The sequence below is a fragment of the Mesoplodon densirostris genome, chromosome 4 (genome assembly GCF_025265405.1).
Source record: "Mesoplodon densirostris isolate mMesDen1 chromosome 4, mMesDen1 primary haplotype, whole genome shotgun sequence".
In the NCBI taxonomy this organism is placed as follows: Eukaryota; Metazoa; Chordata; class Mammalia; order Artiodactyla; family Ziphiidae; genus Mesoplodon; species Mesoplodon densirostris.
In genome coordinates, this window is record NC_082664.1 from 28961761 (window position 1) to 28976039 (window position 14279).

A 14279-nucleotide genomic window follows, 5' to 3' on the forward strand; every position below is an offset into this window, starting at 1 on the left:
CTTTTTTGACCCATCACATCTATGCAAAACCCCACTCCAGCAGGTAAAGGCCATTTTCTCCGTTCCTTTTACTTGCAGTTGAATCTTTTCCATAAAGCTTCTTTTTTAAAAATTTTTAATTTAATTTTTATTTTTGGCTGCGTTGGGTCTTCGTTGCTGCGTGCGGGCTTTCTCTAGTTGTGGCGAGAGGGGGCTACTCTTGGTTGCGGTGCGCGGGCTTCTCATTGCGGTGGCTTCTCTTGTTGCGGAGCATAGGCTCTAGGCACGCGGGCTTCAGTAGTTGCGGCACACAGTCTCAGTAGTTGTGGCTTGTGGGCTCTAGAGCGCAGGCTCAGTAGTTGTGGCACACGGGCTTAGTTGCTCTGCGGCATGTGGGATCTTCCCAGACCAGGTCTCGAACCCGTGTGCCCTGCATTGGCAGGCAGTTTCTTAACCACTGCACCACCAGGGAAGCCCCATAAAGCTTCTTTTTAAGAGTCAACCTGAAGTGCTTTACACATTGACTAGCTGGCCTCTTATTTACCCTCTACCTCCATTTCCCCAAAAAACAGTTAATAAATTATGTCAATGAATCTGTAGTTTATAAAGCAGTGGTTCCCAACATTTAAGTGTAAATACTTTAACATCAAAAATGTCTTATTTCTTACTGATATTTTATAGAACATAAATAGTGAATGAATTCAGCAAAATGTGTAAGTGAATTTAAATTTAATTGTCTCAACAGTATATATGTTAAATGGTTGTACATGTTCTACAAATTATTAGCTATTCAGTCTGCTACAATGATATCTCATATAGCATGAGCCCCATGAATAATATGAATTTTTCTAGTACCACATTTAAAAAGTAAAAAAAAAAACAGTTGAAATTTATTTTCTTTTATTTTTTAAATAATTTTTATTGGAGTATAGTTGATTTACAATGTTGTGTTTTTCTGCTGTACAACAAAGTGAATCAGTTATACCCATACATATATCCATTCTTTTTTAGCTGCTTTTCCCATATAGATCATTACAGGGTATTGAGTAGAGTTCCCTGTGCTATACAGTAGGTTCTCATTAGTTATATATTGATATTTTATATATAGTAGTGTGTACATGTCAATCCCAATCTCCCAATTTATCCCTTTCCCCCTTGGTAACCATAAGTTTGTTTTCTACATCTGTGACTCTATTTCTGTTTTGTAAATAAGTTCATTTGTACCATTTTTTTAGATTCCACATATAAGTGATATCATATATTTATCTTTCTCTGTCTGACTTACTTCACTCAGTATGACAATCTCGGGACTTCCCTGGTGGTCCAGTGGGTAACACTCTGTGCTCCCAATGCAGGGGGCCCGGGTTCGATCCCTGGTCAGGGAACTAGATCCCACATGCATGCTGCAACTAAGAGTCCACGTGCCACAACTAAGAAGCCTGCATGCCGCAACTAAGACCTGGCACGGCATGCATGCATGATAAATAAATAAATAAATAAATTTAAAAAGTACGACAATCTCTAGGTCCATCCATGTCACTGCAAATGGCATTATTTCGTCCTTTTTGATGGCTGAGTAATATTCCATTGTATATATGTACCACATCTTCATCCATTCATCTGTTAATGGACATTTAGGTTGCTTCCATGTCCTGGTTATTGTAAATATTGTGAAATTAATAATACATTAAGTCTAATATATCCAAAATAGAATGTCAACATAAAATTCAATATAAAAATGTAAAAATGACTGAGATATCTAACATTCTTTGTTCCATATAAAGTCTTTGAAATCTGGTGTGCATTTTACGGCTACAACATGTCTTACTTCAGACTAGCCACAATTCAAGTGCTCAGTAGTTTCATGTAGCTAGTGGCTACCACATTGGACAGTAAAGCTATAGACTTTGCTAAGTACTTTGGTAGTTTCTTTAATATTACCAGTAACTATGGCCCCTGGGAATCATCCATTCACAAGTGAGAACTTCTGCTATATAGCATCCTAACTATTCACTTGTTAAAATATAAAATGGAAATACTGTTTTTTACCAGAAGCACTTTAAAATCAGTTATACCTTTAAAATGGTGAGTATTTCTGGACTTACTTAAGAATATTCAAAAGTCAGATATTTAGTTTCATTTATATCTAGTACAATGAAGTGCTGAACTTGAGTTTCTGTTTTATATTCTCTAAGATGGAACAGGACATTTGTTAAGCTTTTTATCTATGCATTATAACTAGAACATAATATCAGGCTAACCAAATTATAGAAAACTGTCTAGTTCCATGTTGCAAAGATGCCAGAAAAGTGAATTTTTAAGCTTTGGCTGAAACCTACTCAGCTCCTCTGAATGAAAGTCAGCACTTCTAGCTATACGTAATTGTTTTTTCCATTCAACTCAAAAATCATTTATTGATCATCTATTCTATTTAATGTGCTGAACTAAACTCTGGAGTAGACCCAGATAAATAAGAAGCAATACCTATCCTCACTCAAAGTGCCTTCTAATTAATAGGAGGAGGTAGATGGAATGTCCTCTCTCCAGCATGATCTCCGTACTTTCTTTAGCCACCACTGACTTAACATTTTGGATATTCCTTCAGGAAGCCTTCACTAACCCAGCTAGTTTGGCTTGGAAGGGTGCCCCTCCTAAATACCTTTCTAGAAGATTGTACTTTCCTTTTAATAGCACTTATATACGGTTGTAATTGCCTGTTTATTTGTCTGTTATATGGATTGTAAGCTCCAGGAGAGTAGGAACCATGTTTATTTTGTTCTCTTGTAACCCAGCACCTGACACAAGTTCGTACTCAGTGTTTGTTGGATGAATGAATTGGAAGTTGAAAACTATCTGTACAATCTAAGAACCCCGGAATGAAACCAACAAAAAATTTAACAGGGGTTATCAGTCAGTCAGTCTTGCATTTTGGTTTAAAAACTGTTATATATGTATGAAATAATAACGACCTGATATTCTTTCAACAAATAATTTTTAGGCCTATAATGTCAAGCACTTTTCTAGGCACTGATGATACATAGTTGTGAACAAGAGAGCAAAATCCAGGCTCTCATGGAGCTTATATTCCAATGAATGGTGATAATCAATAAAGTAAACAAGCAAGACATCAATTTTATAGATAAACATTTTGAAGAAAATAAGGAGTGGTGTGATCTGGTGGGAGAGCTGTGTTACTTTGCATCAGATTGGCTGTGACAAAGAGAGTTTGGTTAAATACAAGCACAGCGTAAGTAGATAGATCATCATGAAGTCTGGTACAATAATAGAAAAAATGGATCCAGATCAAGGAAGGCAGAAGTCCCTTGTACCCTCCTATTCAGACCCAATGTGGAAGGTTATACAGAGTGTAGCATATCATACTTTAAAAGGAACATTGATGAACTCTAGAAAGGTCATTAGCTCATTAGCTCTCATACCCTTCACCGCATTCTACCAATTCTCTTCCTCCTGTATTTGCTGTCACTATCCACCTAAAAACCTAGATGTGAGTCTCCTGGACTCAGATTTGCCTCACCAACCATATCCTAACTGAGCACAAAGTTCTAAATGTTCCTCAGATGGATTTCTTAAATCTGGGCCCCTTTTCCACTCACAGTGATAGTACCTCAGCGCGTCTCCTGGCCTCCAGTCTTTGTCTTGCATATTGTCATCAGAGTTCTTTGTAAAGTATAGCTTTGGTCCATGAAAGGTGATCATATTGGTTTTTGCCTGTGCTGGGCACATGAGCAAAAGAAGACTTACTAATTATGCGGGGGTGGGGGGAGGTATAAATTGGGACATCACATCACCCAGCAAATCAGGACATAGAGTCACACAAATCATATACTCCCCTGCTTAAAAATCTCCAATATTTTCCATTGCCCACAGGGAAAGCCAAATTCTCTAAATAAACATTTGAGGCCTTGTCTTCTGCTTCTACCCCACATATGCCATGGCCGCCGGCCACATTGCCTTCTCTTAGCCCCCAAACATCCTGCTCTCTGAAAGACATCTGGAGCCATGTTGCTGGGTTTGACTCCCAGCTCCCCTCACTACCTATGTAACACAGAGCAGGTTACTTAACCCTTCTCTCTCAGTTCCTTTTGTAGAATGGGAATACTATGAGGATTAAATGGGATTATACATAGAAAGAAAACCTTTATTTTTTTAATATTTATTTATTTAGGCTGGGTCCGGGTCTTAGTTGCAGCACGTGGGATCTTTGTTGCAGCATGTTTTAGTTGTGGCATGCCGGATCTTTCTTAGTTGCAGCACGTGGGCTTCTCAGTTGCAGCATGCATGTGGCATCTAGTTCCCCCACCAGGGACTGAACCCAAGCCCCCTGCATTATGAGCGGGGAGTCTTACACACTGGACCACCAGGGAAGTCCCAAGAGAACCTTTAGCATAGTGCCAGGAACATAACAATAAATGTTAGTTGTTATCTCTGTAGGATATATTTCCACAATTTTACGATGAAAAAGTAAACTTGGAGGGCCTCCCTTGTGGCGCAGTGGTTGAGATTGCCTGCTGATGCAGGGGACGCGGGTTCGTGCCCCGGTCCGGGAGGATCCCACATGCTGCGGAGCGGCTGGGCCCGTGAGCCATGGCTGCTGAGCCTGCGCGTCCGGAGCCTGTGCTCCGCAGCGGGAGAGGCCACGACAGTGAGAGGCCCGTGTACCGCAAAAAAAATAATAATAATAATAACCTTGGAGATGTAAAGTTGCCCAAGGTCACATAACTGATGGAACATGGTTTTCCACTGTATTGCAATTCTTTTAGTGACTTGAGGGCGGGGAGCACCCTTTGCAGATTCCCCACCTCCAAATACAGTATCTGGCACTTAGTGCGCAAAGAATGTTGCATGAGGTCAGTTGGTCAAAGATTTGGAAAGACACGTAGAAGAATGTGAAATCTGGAAAGAGAGGGTCAGGAGAGTTGACTTAAAATATTCTTGAAGTTATGTGGAAGATGGAGGGACCCAGCGTAGTCTTGGGTAGGTCTGGAAGAAACATCTGGGCCCACTGACTGAGATGACAGGAGGCAAGTATTTCCGCTGGGGGGGGAAAAGATATAAATTGAAGGGAAAAGGTATAAATTGCTTACTAAACAAAGAGCGCTGTGCGATGTTGGAAGGGACTGTTTCCCCAGTCACTGCCCTTGAGATAGGCCTGGCGCCCATAGAGACTGGATGACCTCTGGACATCGAAACTGTCTGAGCCTAGAGTCTGTCATACAGAGTGAAGTCAGAAAGAGAAAAACAAATACCGTAGCTAATGCATATATATGGAATCTAAAAAAAGAAAAAAATGGTACTGATGAAACTAGTGGCAGGGCAGGAATAAAGACGTAGACATAGAGAATGGACTTGAGGACGTAGGAGGAGGGTAAGTAGCATGGACATATACACGCAACCAGATGTAAAATAGATAAGATAGTGGGAAGCAGCTGCATAGCACAGGGAGATCAGCTGGGTGCTTTGCGACGATCTAGAGGTGTGGGATAGGGAGGGTGGGAGGGAGGATCAAGAGGGAGGGGACATGGGGATGTATGCGTGCATGTGGCTGATTCACTTTGTTGTGCGACAGAGGCTAGCGCAGTATTGTGAAGCAGTTACACTCCAATAAAGATCTATTAAAAAAAAAAAAAAAAAAAAAAAACTGGGAACCTGGCCAGCAATCAGGGGAGGGATCTGCAGACCCGTCGATGACGCCCTTGCCCCCGCCAGAGCCACTGGTCTCCACACGGTCTCCACCAGGCGCCGCCACCCCCGCCGGAGGCCTGGCTTTCCCAGACCGCCTGGAGGAAAAGCAGCCTCGCCGCTAGGCTAAACCAGCGACCAGAGAAAGCGAAGGAAACCCCGCCGGGCCGGAAGCACTCAGAACTGCTTCCGGGTCAAGGGGGAAGGACCTGCCATGGAGCCTCGCTGGGCGGCGGGGTGGCTGAGCTGACGGGGCCGCGGGCTGGCGTCTGAAGCGGGAGAGGCGCAGCGCCGCCCGGGACACGCAGGCGGGTCCCGCGGCCGCCGCCATGTCGGTGCTGGGCGAATACGAGCGACATTGCGATTCCCTCAACTCGGAGTTTGGGAGCGAGTCCGGGGGTGGCGGGGACTCGGGCCCGGGGCCCAGCTCTGGTCCGGTGCCCCGAGCCGGCGGCGGCGCGGCGGAGCAGGAGGAGCTGCACTACATCCCCATCCGCATCCTGGGCCGCGGCGCCTTCGGGGAGGCCACGCTGTACCGCCGCACCGAGGTAGCGGCCCCCGGCTCCGGCCGCCCCCGCCCCGCCTGCGCGGCCCTGCTCTCCCTGCTCGTCGTCCTCGCTTAGTATTAGGGCCCCGCAGGGTATCTGTCTCGGGGTCTTCATCACTCGTTCAACATTCCTGCACTAGGAGTTCGTTAGAGAACTGGTTTTACTGACTGGTCGTTTTTTAAATCAGGCAACTGAACAAGTCATTGAACCTTCTCTGAGCCTTAGTTTCCCCATCTGTAAATTGGAGTTAGTGATAGCTACGTACCTTAAACGTAATATTTACTTTTTAAGATTATTTTGAGAATCGAACAAAGATACTTTGCAAACTGTAAATTAAAGTAGTTTATGAATGTGAGGTATTGTCAAAACTTCCTTCCTATTGTGCCGTACAGCTCTCCAAGGTCGAGGTGGAGAGGAGGGGATAGTTTCAAAATTCCCACATCCGTGGCAGCTCCCCTTCCTTTGCCATATCTTTATGTTCAGATATGAACACTCAGTTGGAGATTTTTCTTGAAGATCATAGGGAAGATTTTAGCGTGTTAGTTTCTTCAGTGATTATCCAGCAGCGTTTATGCGTGGGAAATACTTTTTTATTTTGGTATATTCTAAGCCGTTAGTTCTTAACTTTGGGAGGGACAGGACTCCTTTGAGAATCTAATGTAAACATACCCTCCCCGCAGTCCACTACTGCACACATACAAATCCTTTGAAGAGATTTGTGGATTACCGACCCTCAAGTTCAGAATATATACTGATTAAAACCCTATACTGGGGAGTCTACTTCCAAAAACTAATCAGAAACAGGGTTTGATCACTAAAGTCCTAAAACTCTAGTTTTAGAATAGGTAAGCATCAATGAGAACTTGCTGGGGTTGCTGAAGGTGATTGATCTATCAGTGATCTATCTGTCTGCAGTTCTGGTGTGTGTTCCAAGGTCCTTTTAAGGCTAAAAGATGGAGGAGGAGAGGTGGTTGCAAGATTAATGTATAAGGTTAGAGTTACTGTTAGTATTCTGTTTTCTTATTTGTACTCAAAATATGAGAATGAGGAGATGAGCTTTGGTATTCCCATTTTATAGTTAAAGAAACTAAGATAGTATATTTAAGGACTTGCCCACTTAAATTAGAAGCAAATCCTGGGCTAGAATGGAGTTTCACATCTCCTTGTCCATGCCTTTCCATTATTATCATGTTGAACTTGATTACCAAGGTTGTTTTAAGTTTGATTGCACTTTCCCCAAAATTGCACAGTATTATCCATAACACCAAATGTTTATTACATCTGTGAATTTACAAGGGTTTAATTAGAAGCAGCCCTTTCCCTCAAGAAGCGTATATTTCATTGGGAAGACATGTTAGTCTTGTTAGTAGCAAATAACATTTAAGTTGTATGTGTATATAAGGGGCAAAGAATGGACACATATTTTAGTGTATGAGCTCTGAAAGTTAAGGAAATGCACAGTGGAAGGTTCATTGATCTTCCCCCAAAGTTTCAAAGGCCTAACGAAGCCATTCTAAAGGATAGGGAGGGTTATTTAGGTGGGGATGCTCCTGGGCTGGGGAGCAGTATCTGTAAAGAATTAGAGATGTTATAAAATGGAGTGAATATTGGGATCCACAGGTAAGTCTTCATGAATAGAGGAAAACATGATAACATAAAAATGACAGTAGAAACAGAGTTGCAGAATGGGACAGGGTGAGGAAGGTGAACTCAGAGCCCTTAGACCTGGCTTATTCTTATCCAGAAAGGATAAATGAAAATCATTAGAGAAGAAATCTAAATTTATAAAATTAGAGGCAATTTTAACATTTCTATTTTACAAGAAACTGTGGTCAGCCATAGGTAACCATTTTCCAGTTCTCTATTTCTCCAATACAATCCTCATCATGACTAGCAGTCTTTCATAATGTCCCTCAATAGAATCTTTTGAGACCTACCTCCATCCCATATTTTTTACCTGGAATTGACATCATGTAAATTAAGTGTAGAAACAATATAACAGCATCTTAATGCTTTCCCAGGCCTGCAGTAAATTATGATGCTTGGTTGTATGCAGAACCTTTAAAGTCTGTTCATGTTTAAAGGAAAAAAAGGATTCAGTCTAGGAAGTTTTCTTTCTAGGCTTGCAGATCCGGGTGTGGATTCATTCTCTGCCAGGCGCGAGGAAAGCACGATAGCTCTATTACTGTGTTACAGGATGACTCACTGGTCGTGTGGAAGGAAGTTGATTTGACCCGACTGTCTGAGAAGGAACGTCGTGATGCCTTGAATGAGATTGTTATTCTGGCGCTGCTGCAGCATGACAACATTATTGCCTACTACAATCACTTCATGGACAACACCACCCTGCTGATTGAGCTGGAATATTGTAATGGTAAGGTAGAATTCAGTGGGACTTCCTCCAGTGAGACATTCTTGTGCTTATACTTACCTTAAGAGGGAGAGAAAAAGAAGATACACATACAAAGAATAAGAACTTTAAATGGATTTCTAGAGTTTAAGAGAAATGGTTCAGGCCCTGGAGAGTTTTGAAATGATCTACAAAATGAGGGGAGGGGTTTTTCCCCTGCATACTCAAATTCTCCTTTGTGATGATAATTCCATCTTCAAATTACTTGTTCAGTTGAATTTTACATTCATTTTTCAAGGTTTTTTCCTTATGAAATGACATTAATCAGGCATTAGAGACATAGCATGGTTTGACACTTGATATAATATATAATGAAATGGCTTGATATATAATGAAATCTTGTAGGTAATATTTATTTATATTGACTTCAGCTAAAGCCATCCTGTTGAAAAGTGGTCCAAAGATCATAGCTGACTGAAAATAAAAATGATTCCTTTGAACACTTTTGCTTGTAAAATAGCAGTATAGCCTGTTTGTTAAGAAAATAGACCCTGAACGCATATCCTAAGCTTCACTGCTTTTTAGCTCCGTATCTCGCATGAGCAACTTAACCTCTCTGTGCCTCAGCCTCCTTATCTTCAGTGAGCTTGATGATAAGCAATAGTTACTTCCTAGGGTTGTTGTATGAAATGAATATGTAAAGCTCCTAGCATAGTACTTGATATGTAGCAAATTTTTGATAAATACTGTACAAGCTATTATCCTTATTACATAAGAGAACCCCCAAAGCCCTTTCTTGAGCTGCATGCTAAAGAGGTCCCAGCATATTCTTCACTTAAATCTCTTTAGAGAAAGCTCCTAGACTTCTTTCTTCCTAGATTCTTGTGTACCATGATTGTTCCTGTGTTCAACCCTAAATGTATGAGATTATATTAGAAATTTTTGAAGTAGCAGAAGCCTCAAGTAGCTAACTTCCTTTGTGGTTAGGAGGAACTAGAACGAATGGTGTATTTATTGAAACTCTGAGTTACTAAATTGCAAGGGGAAAAAAAGTTGTGAAACTTAACCAGGACTACAGTGTAAGTTACAGCTGCAGGTAGGAAATAAAATGAACCATCATCATTTGCAGTCTGTATTACTTGATAATGAAAGGGAGAGGCAAATTCAGACTTACTCTGCAGGAAGGAGTTAGTAAAGGGAGTAATGATTGGAAACAATCTAGAGTCTACCCTAAATTTTGGGAAACTTTTTCAGCGTGAAGTGGAAAGAAAAAGAAGTTGATGATATACACCTGTATATACAAAACATCACATTACAGCTGTAACCCAAATGTTCTAATAGTCACACTGAGAGAGTTGTTACCAAAATATTGCAGATTCCTTTAAAAGGAGTTTTGGAAAAGAAAATCATCTGATTTTGAAGAGTTTTAAAGTAATTTTATAAATTAGGGTACTATAGAAAGTGTCTTTACTCTCATCTTTTCTAAAAATGCTGTACTTCCCGTTTTCGTATTGAGTCTCTTCTGTTAGGGAGGGGAATCTCTGAAGAATATTTCAGGTATAGTCCTTGACAGATGGGAAGAGTTTTGTACCCATGTACCCAAGAGCTGAGAAGGAAGAAGGGGTATCTTTTAAGAGGAAGCAGAATCCTTCACTTACTGTGGCACTTGTTAAAACCCTAGGAGCGTTGATCTCTATTAAGCAATTCAAACCTGTTTCTTGTTTTATTGCAGGAGGGAACCTGTATGACAAAATCCTTCGTCAGAAGGACAAGTTGTTTGAGGAAGAGGTAATTCATATTTCTGTGGAAGGAAGCTAGAATTGTAATGTTGTGATTCTTGCATTCTAGTTCTGTATTTACTCTTACAACAATGAAGAGTGTTTTTTTCCTTTTATTCAGACTCCTTCCAGGCTCTGATTGATATTCATGAGAAAGGAAACCTCTAACAAGGAAGCTGTCTATAGCTGCTTCCTAAATGGTTTACCTCCACATCATGATTCTCTATGACCTTTCTTTCCTGGTTCTGTTACTACATACTGGTATGCCCAGTTTTCTATACCTTTGCATTCTTCCTGGATTTCTTTCCACAAGTCTGCTTCATCATACTATATAACAATATTGGAACTATTTTATAATGATCTGCTTTTTTTTTTTTTTAACCCCTACCACTTTTCTTTGCCTACTCAACCTACAAGCAAGAAATGTCAAGTCATGTTGAATCATAACCTCTGGTTGCAGCTTTGTTTTGTGTGTTCGAGTGTGTGTGTTTATTTATATGGTTTTTTTGGTTTGTTTCCAGTCCAAGTATAATTTATTTTTTCTCTGCAGATGGTGTTATGGTACCTATTTCAGATTGTTTCAGCAGTGAGCTGTATCCATAAAGCTGGAATCCTTCATAGGTAATGAGTGAAAGAATGTGGGATGTATTCCTTTCCACCAATCCAACCCTCACCTTGGGTACCTCCCATCAGCACTATTATTTTCTTGATTAAGCAGTCAAGGCTTTTCCGTTGATATAATTTAGGAAGGAAACAGTGAGTAATGAGGGGCATTATCTTCACTTCCTAAAGTTAAACTGTGATCTAGGAAGAATCTCCTCAATAGCTAAGTACTGCTCAGTCATCTCTTTAAGAAGTATTTTAGAGGTGAGTTCATTAATTCATCAGTAAAGCCTAGAAAGCCACTATAAAAGTGGTATTAGATTGGTTGGAACTCATAGTAAATGTTTTCTCTGAGCAATAAAATGGGCAATTGTTTTTAATTTTATAATTAAGTCTTTTAATTTAAGTAAAAAGGGCTTCCCTGGTGGCTCAGCAGTTAAGAATCCGCCTGCCAATGCTGGGGACACAGGTTCAAGCCATGGTCCGGGAAGATCCCACATGCCACGGAGCAGCTAAGCCCGTGTGCCACAACTACTGAGCCTGCACTCTAGAACCCGTGAGCCACAACTGCTGAGCCCACGTGCCACAACTACTGAAGCCCACGCACCTAGAGCCCGTGCTTCTCAACAAGAGAAGCCACTGCAATGAGAAGCTCGTGCACCGCAACAAAGAGTAGCCCCTGCTCACCACAACTAGAGAAAGCTCGCATGCAGCAACGAAGACAACGCGGCCAAAAATAAATAAATAAATAAACAATTTAAGTAAAAAGCTTATTCATTTTGTACAATTAATTACGCAGTTTTACCAGAGCTTTGGCCGGGGGAAACAGCTTTCTATTCACTTCTAGCTATAGGAGAGAACCATTGTAAGAACATTTCCACGTCATTATACCCTGCTTAAGTGAGTCATGGACCATTGTTAGAGATTAATGTTAATACACTAGCATTTCCCTTTTTATTGGTTTGTCCATATATTTCTTGATAGCTGTCGAGTGGCTACAGTTGTCTATTGTTACTTTCTTTTCGACAATTACAAAGAATATTGTTCTGTTTTTTTCACATCTTTCAGTAAGGGAAGCCAGAGTATGGACTAGACACAGTTTATTTGTGTTACTTATGGTCAATTCATCTTTAGAAAGATAGACAGTGATTTTATTTAGGTGATCTACATAGCCTAACCATTTTGCTGCTGGGATGTGCTGTCTCTTCTGTTCTCTTGCCTTAACAAATTTGAAACTTTTGCACCAACCAAGTGTTAAAATTGCCTTGATAATCACTTATTTCAAGGCACAGGTGTTAATTGAAGAGGCAGTACACCTTATAGGAATTATGATTACCTAGGGCACCTTTTTTTTTTTCGTCTGACCCTCTCAACTTTTCCTAACGACTTCAGTGTTCTGGGGGACATGCCTGTGCTGCGAAACCATGGAGGATGAAGTTAATTCTCTGCCTCCACTCCCCCAAGTCCCCTCTCAATGTTAAAATGTATGAGAAAGTGATGGCCACTCTTTGGGATCCCGTAACAGCCTGAGCAGTGGTAACACACTCTTTTTATTTTGTACTAATTTTGGGCGGGAAGGGGGATGAGATAAAATAGAGATAAATGAGATAAGATAGTTGAGTATATGGGTTTAATATACAGCATCTTTTTTTTTCAGAGATATAAAGACATTAAATATTTTTCTGACCAAAGCAAACCTGATAAAACTTGGAGATTATGGCCTAGCAAAGAAACTTAATTCTGAGTATTCCATGGCTGAGACGGTAAGTTATCCTTGACTTGGTTGGTTTTGTTTTGTTTTGGTTTTTGGTGGCGCTCTGCGGCATGTGGGATCTTAAGCAAAGTCCTAATCACTGGACCGCCAGGGAATTCCCCCCGACGTAGTTTTTTTTTTCTTTTCCTTTCCTGCACTGTGAGATATAACTGTACTCCCTGAATTTTGCACACTTTTCTCAATATTTTTACAAGTTCTCCATACTTATAAAGCAAGCCTTCAGGAGTCTTTTTCCTGGACCCACTAACAGTTATTTACATGCTCAGGTGTTTTTTCAAGCGCCATTGTCCACTTAACAGCTCTGACATCATTGGCCTTTCCAGCACTGACTAGAGACTTTTCTAAAAGCAATAAAATACTTTACCATTTTTTCCAGACTAGGATCTTTAGTAGATTTCACTTTATCTCTCATTTAATGTTTGTTCTTAGGGTGTTAGACATCTCTTGTGTTTCCTTTGAGTTTTTTCTGGTTCAGAAACCCTATATTACAAATAAAGGCTGATGCCCAGAGAACAATCTCATCTTTAATATGGTACACAGTCTGAACTGCAGAGCTCCCTTCTAACCTGATCCTATGAAAGACCATTTGTAAAGAGTAGGCATAAGCTGATCTTTAAAGACAGTGATCTGATCCTTTTAGGACTTATAAAACCCAATTATTACTCTTCTGGTTTCACAATGCTTTGTCTTTAAAAGAACTTGAAAATGTAAACTAATAAAATTAATTTTGTCCTGATGATTATTTTTGATAATGTTGAGATGTGCCTGCAAGCAATCTAGAAACATCCAAGGATACTGATAGCCAAGGTTGGGAGTCAGCTTCAGGGACTCAGTTTGCTTGTATGACGGTGCCATATTGAGTTTCTGAGGAAGTAGCCATATTGTTGCATGGATTTTTCTCATCAAGAGTAATCCGATACAAAAAAAAGCAAAAAAAAAAAACAAAAAACAAAAAACAAAAAACAAAAAAAAACAACAACAACAAAAACAACAACAACAACAAAAACAAAAAACAAAAAAAAAAGAGTAATCCGATAAAGCCAAGATTTAACTTTTTTAACCCAGTTAAATGCAAAGAAGGAACGATATGAAAATTTATAAACGCCATGTAAGCCATCTGAAAAACTGCCTTGCTGATGAAAGATGGCTGTCAGTTTTATTAGAATTTCCAGGGTACTCATTGTCTCTCATCTTGGGAGAGGCATGACCTCCATTCAGGGCATTTTTTTCCTTCCACCACATTCTTGAACTCAGAAGATCTTTTTAAATTTGGAAGAAATTCACTAGCTGTGTTAGTATTGCAAATGTTAAATTGAGCCATTTACAAAGTTTCACTACTATGCGTTTCAGTTAGAACTTTTAACCTGTTTATTCAATTACCATCTCCCCACTACCAGTTTTTTTTTTCCATTAGTGAACTTTTACCAAGTATGCTTTTTTTTGTTTGTTTGTTACGCGGGCCTCTCACTGTTGTGGCCTCTCCCGTTGCGGAGCACAGGCTCCGGACGCATAGGCTCAGCGGCCATGGCTCACAGGCCCAGCCGCTT

General features: G+C 40.5%; 1 protein-coding gene across 2 annotated transcripts in view; it reads left to right on the forward strand.

Annotated features, from left to right (window-relative positions):
- Positions 1-5844: 5844 nt before the first annotated feature.
- NEK9 (NIMA related kinase 9) overlaps positions 5845-14279 on the forward strand; it is a 36788-nt gene continuing 28353 nt past the window's right edge. The window contains exons 1-5 of one of the 2 annotated variants that reach the window (XM_060095804.1): positions 5845-6227; positions 8424-8601; positions 10310-10365; positions 10906-10976; positions 12616-12721. In XM_060095804.1, coding sequence (XP_059951787.1) covers positions 6009-6227; positions 8424-8601; positions 10310-10365; positions 10906-10976; positions 12616-12721 — 630 coding nt within the window. In that variant the 5' untranslated portion in view covers positions 5845-6008. The remainder of the gene's footprint in view (positions 6228-8423; positions 8602-10309; positions 10366-10905; positions 10977-12615; positions 12722-14279) is intronic. The other variant, XM_060095805.1, reaches the window with a different exon arrangement.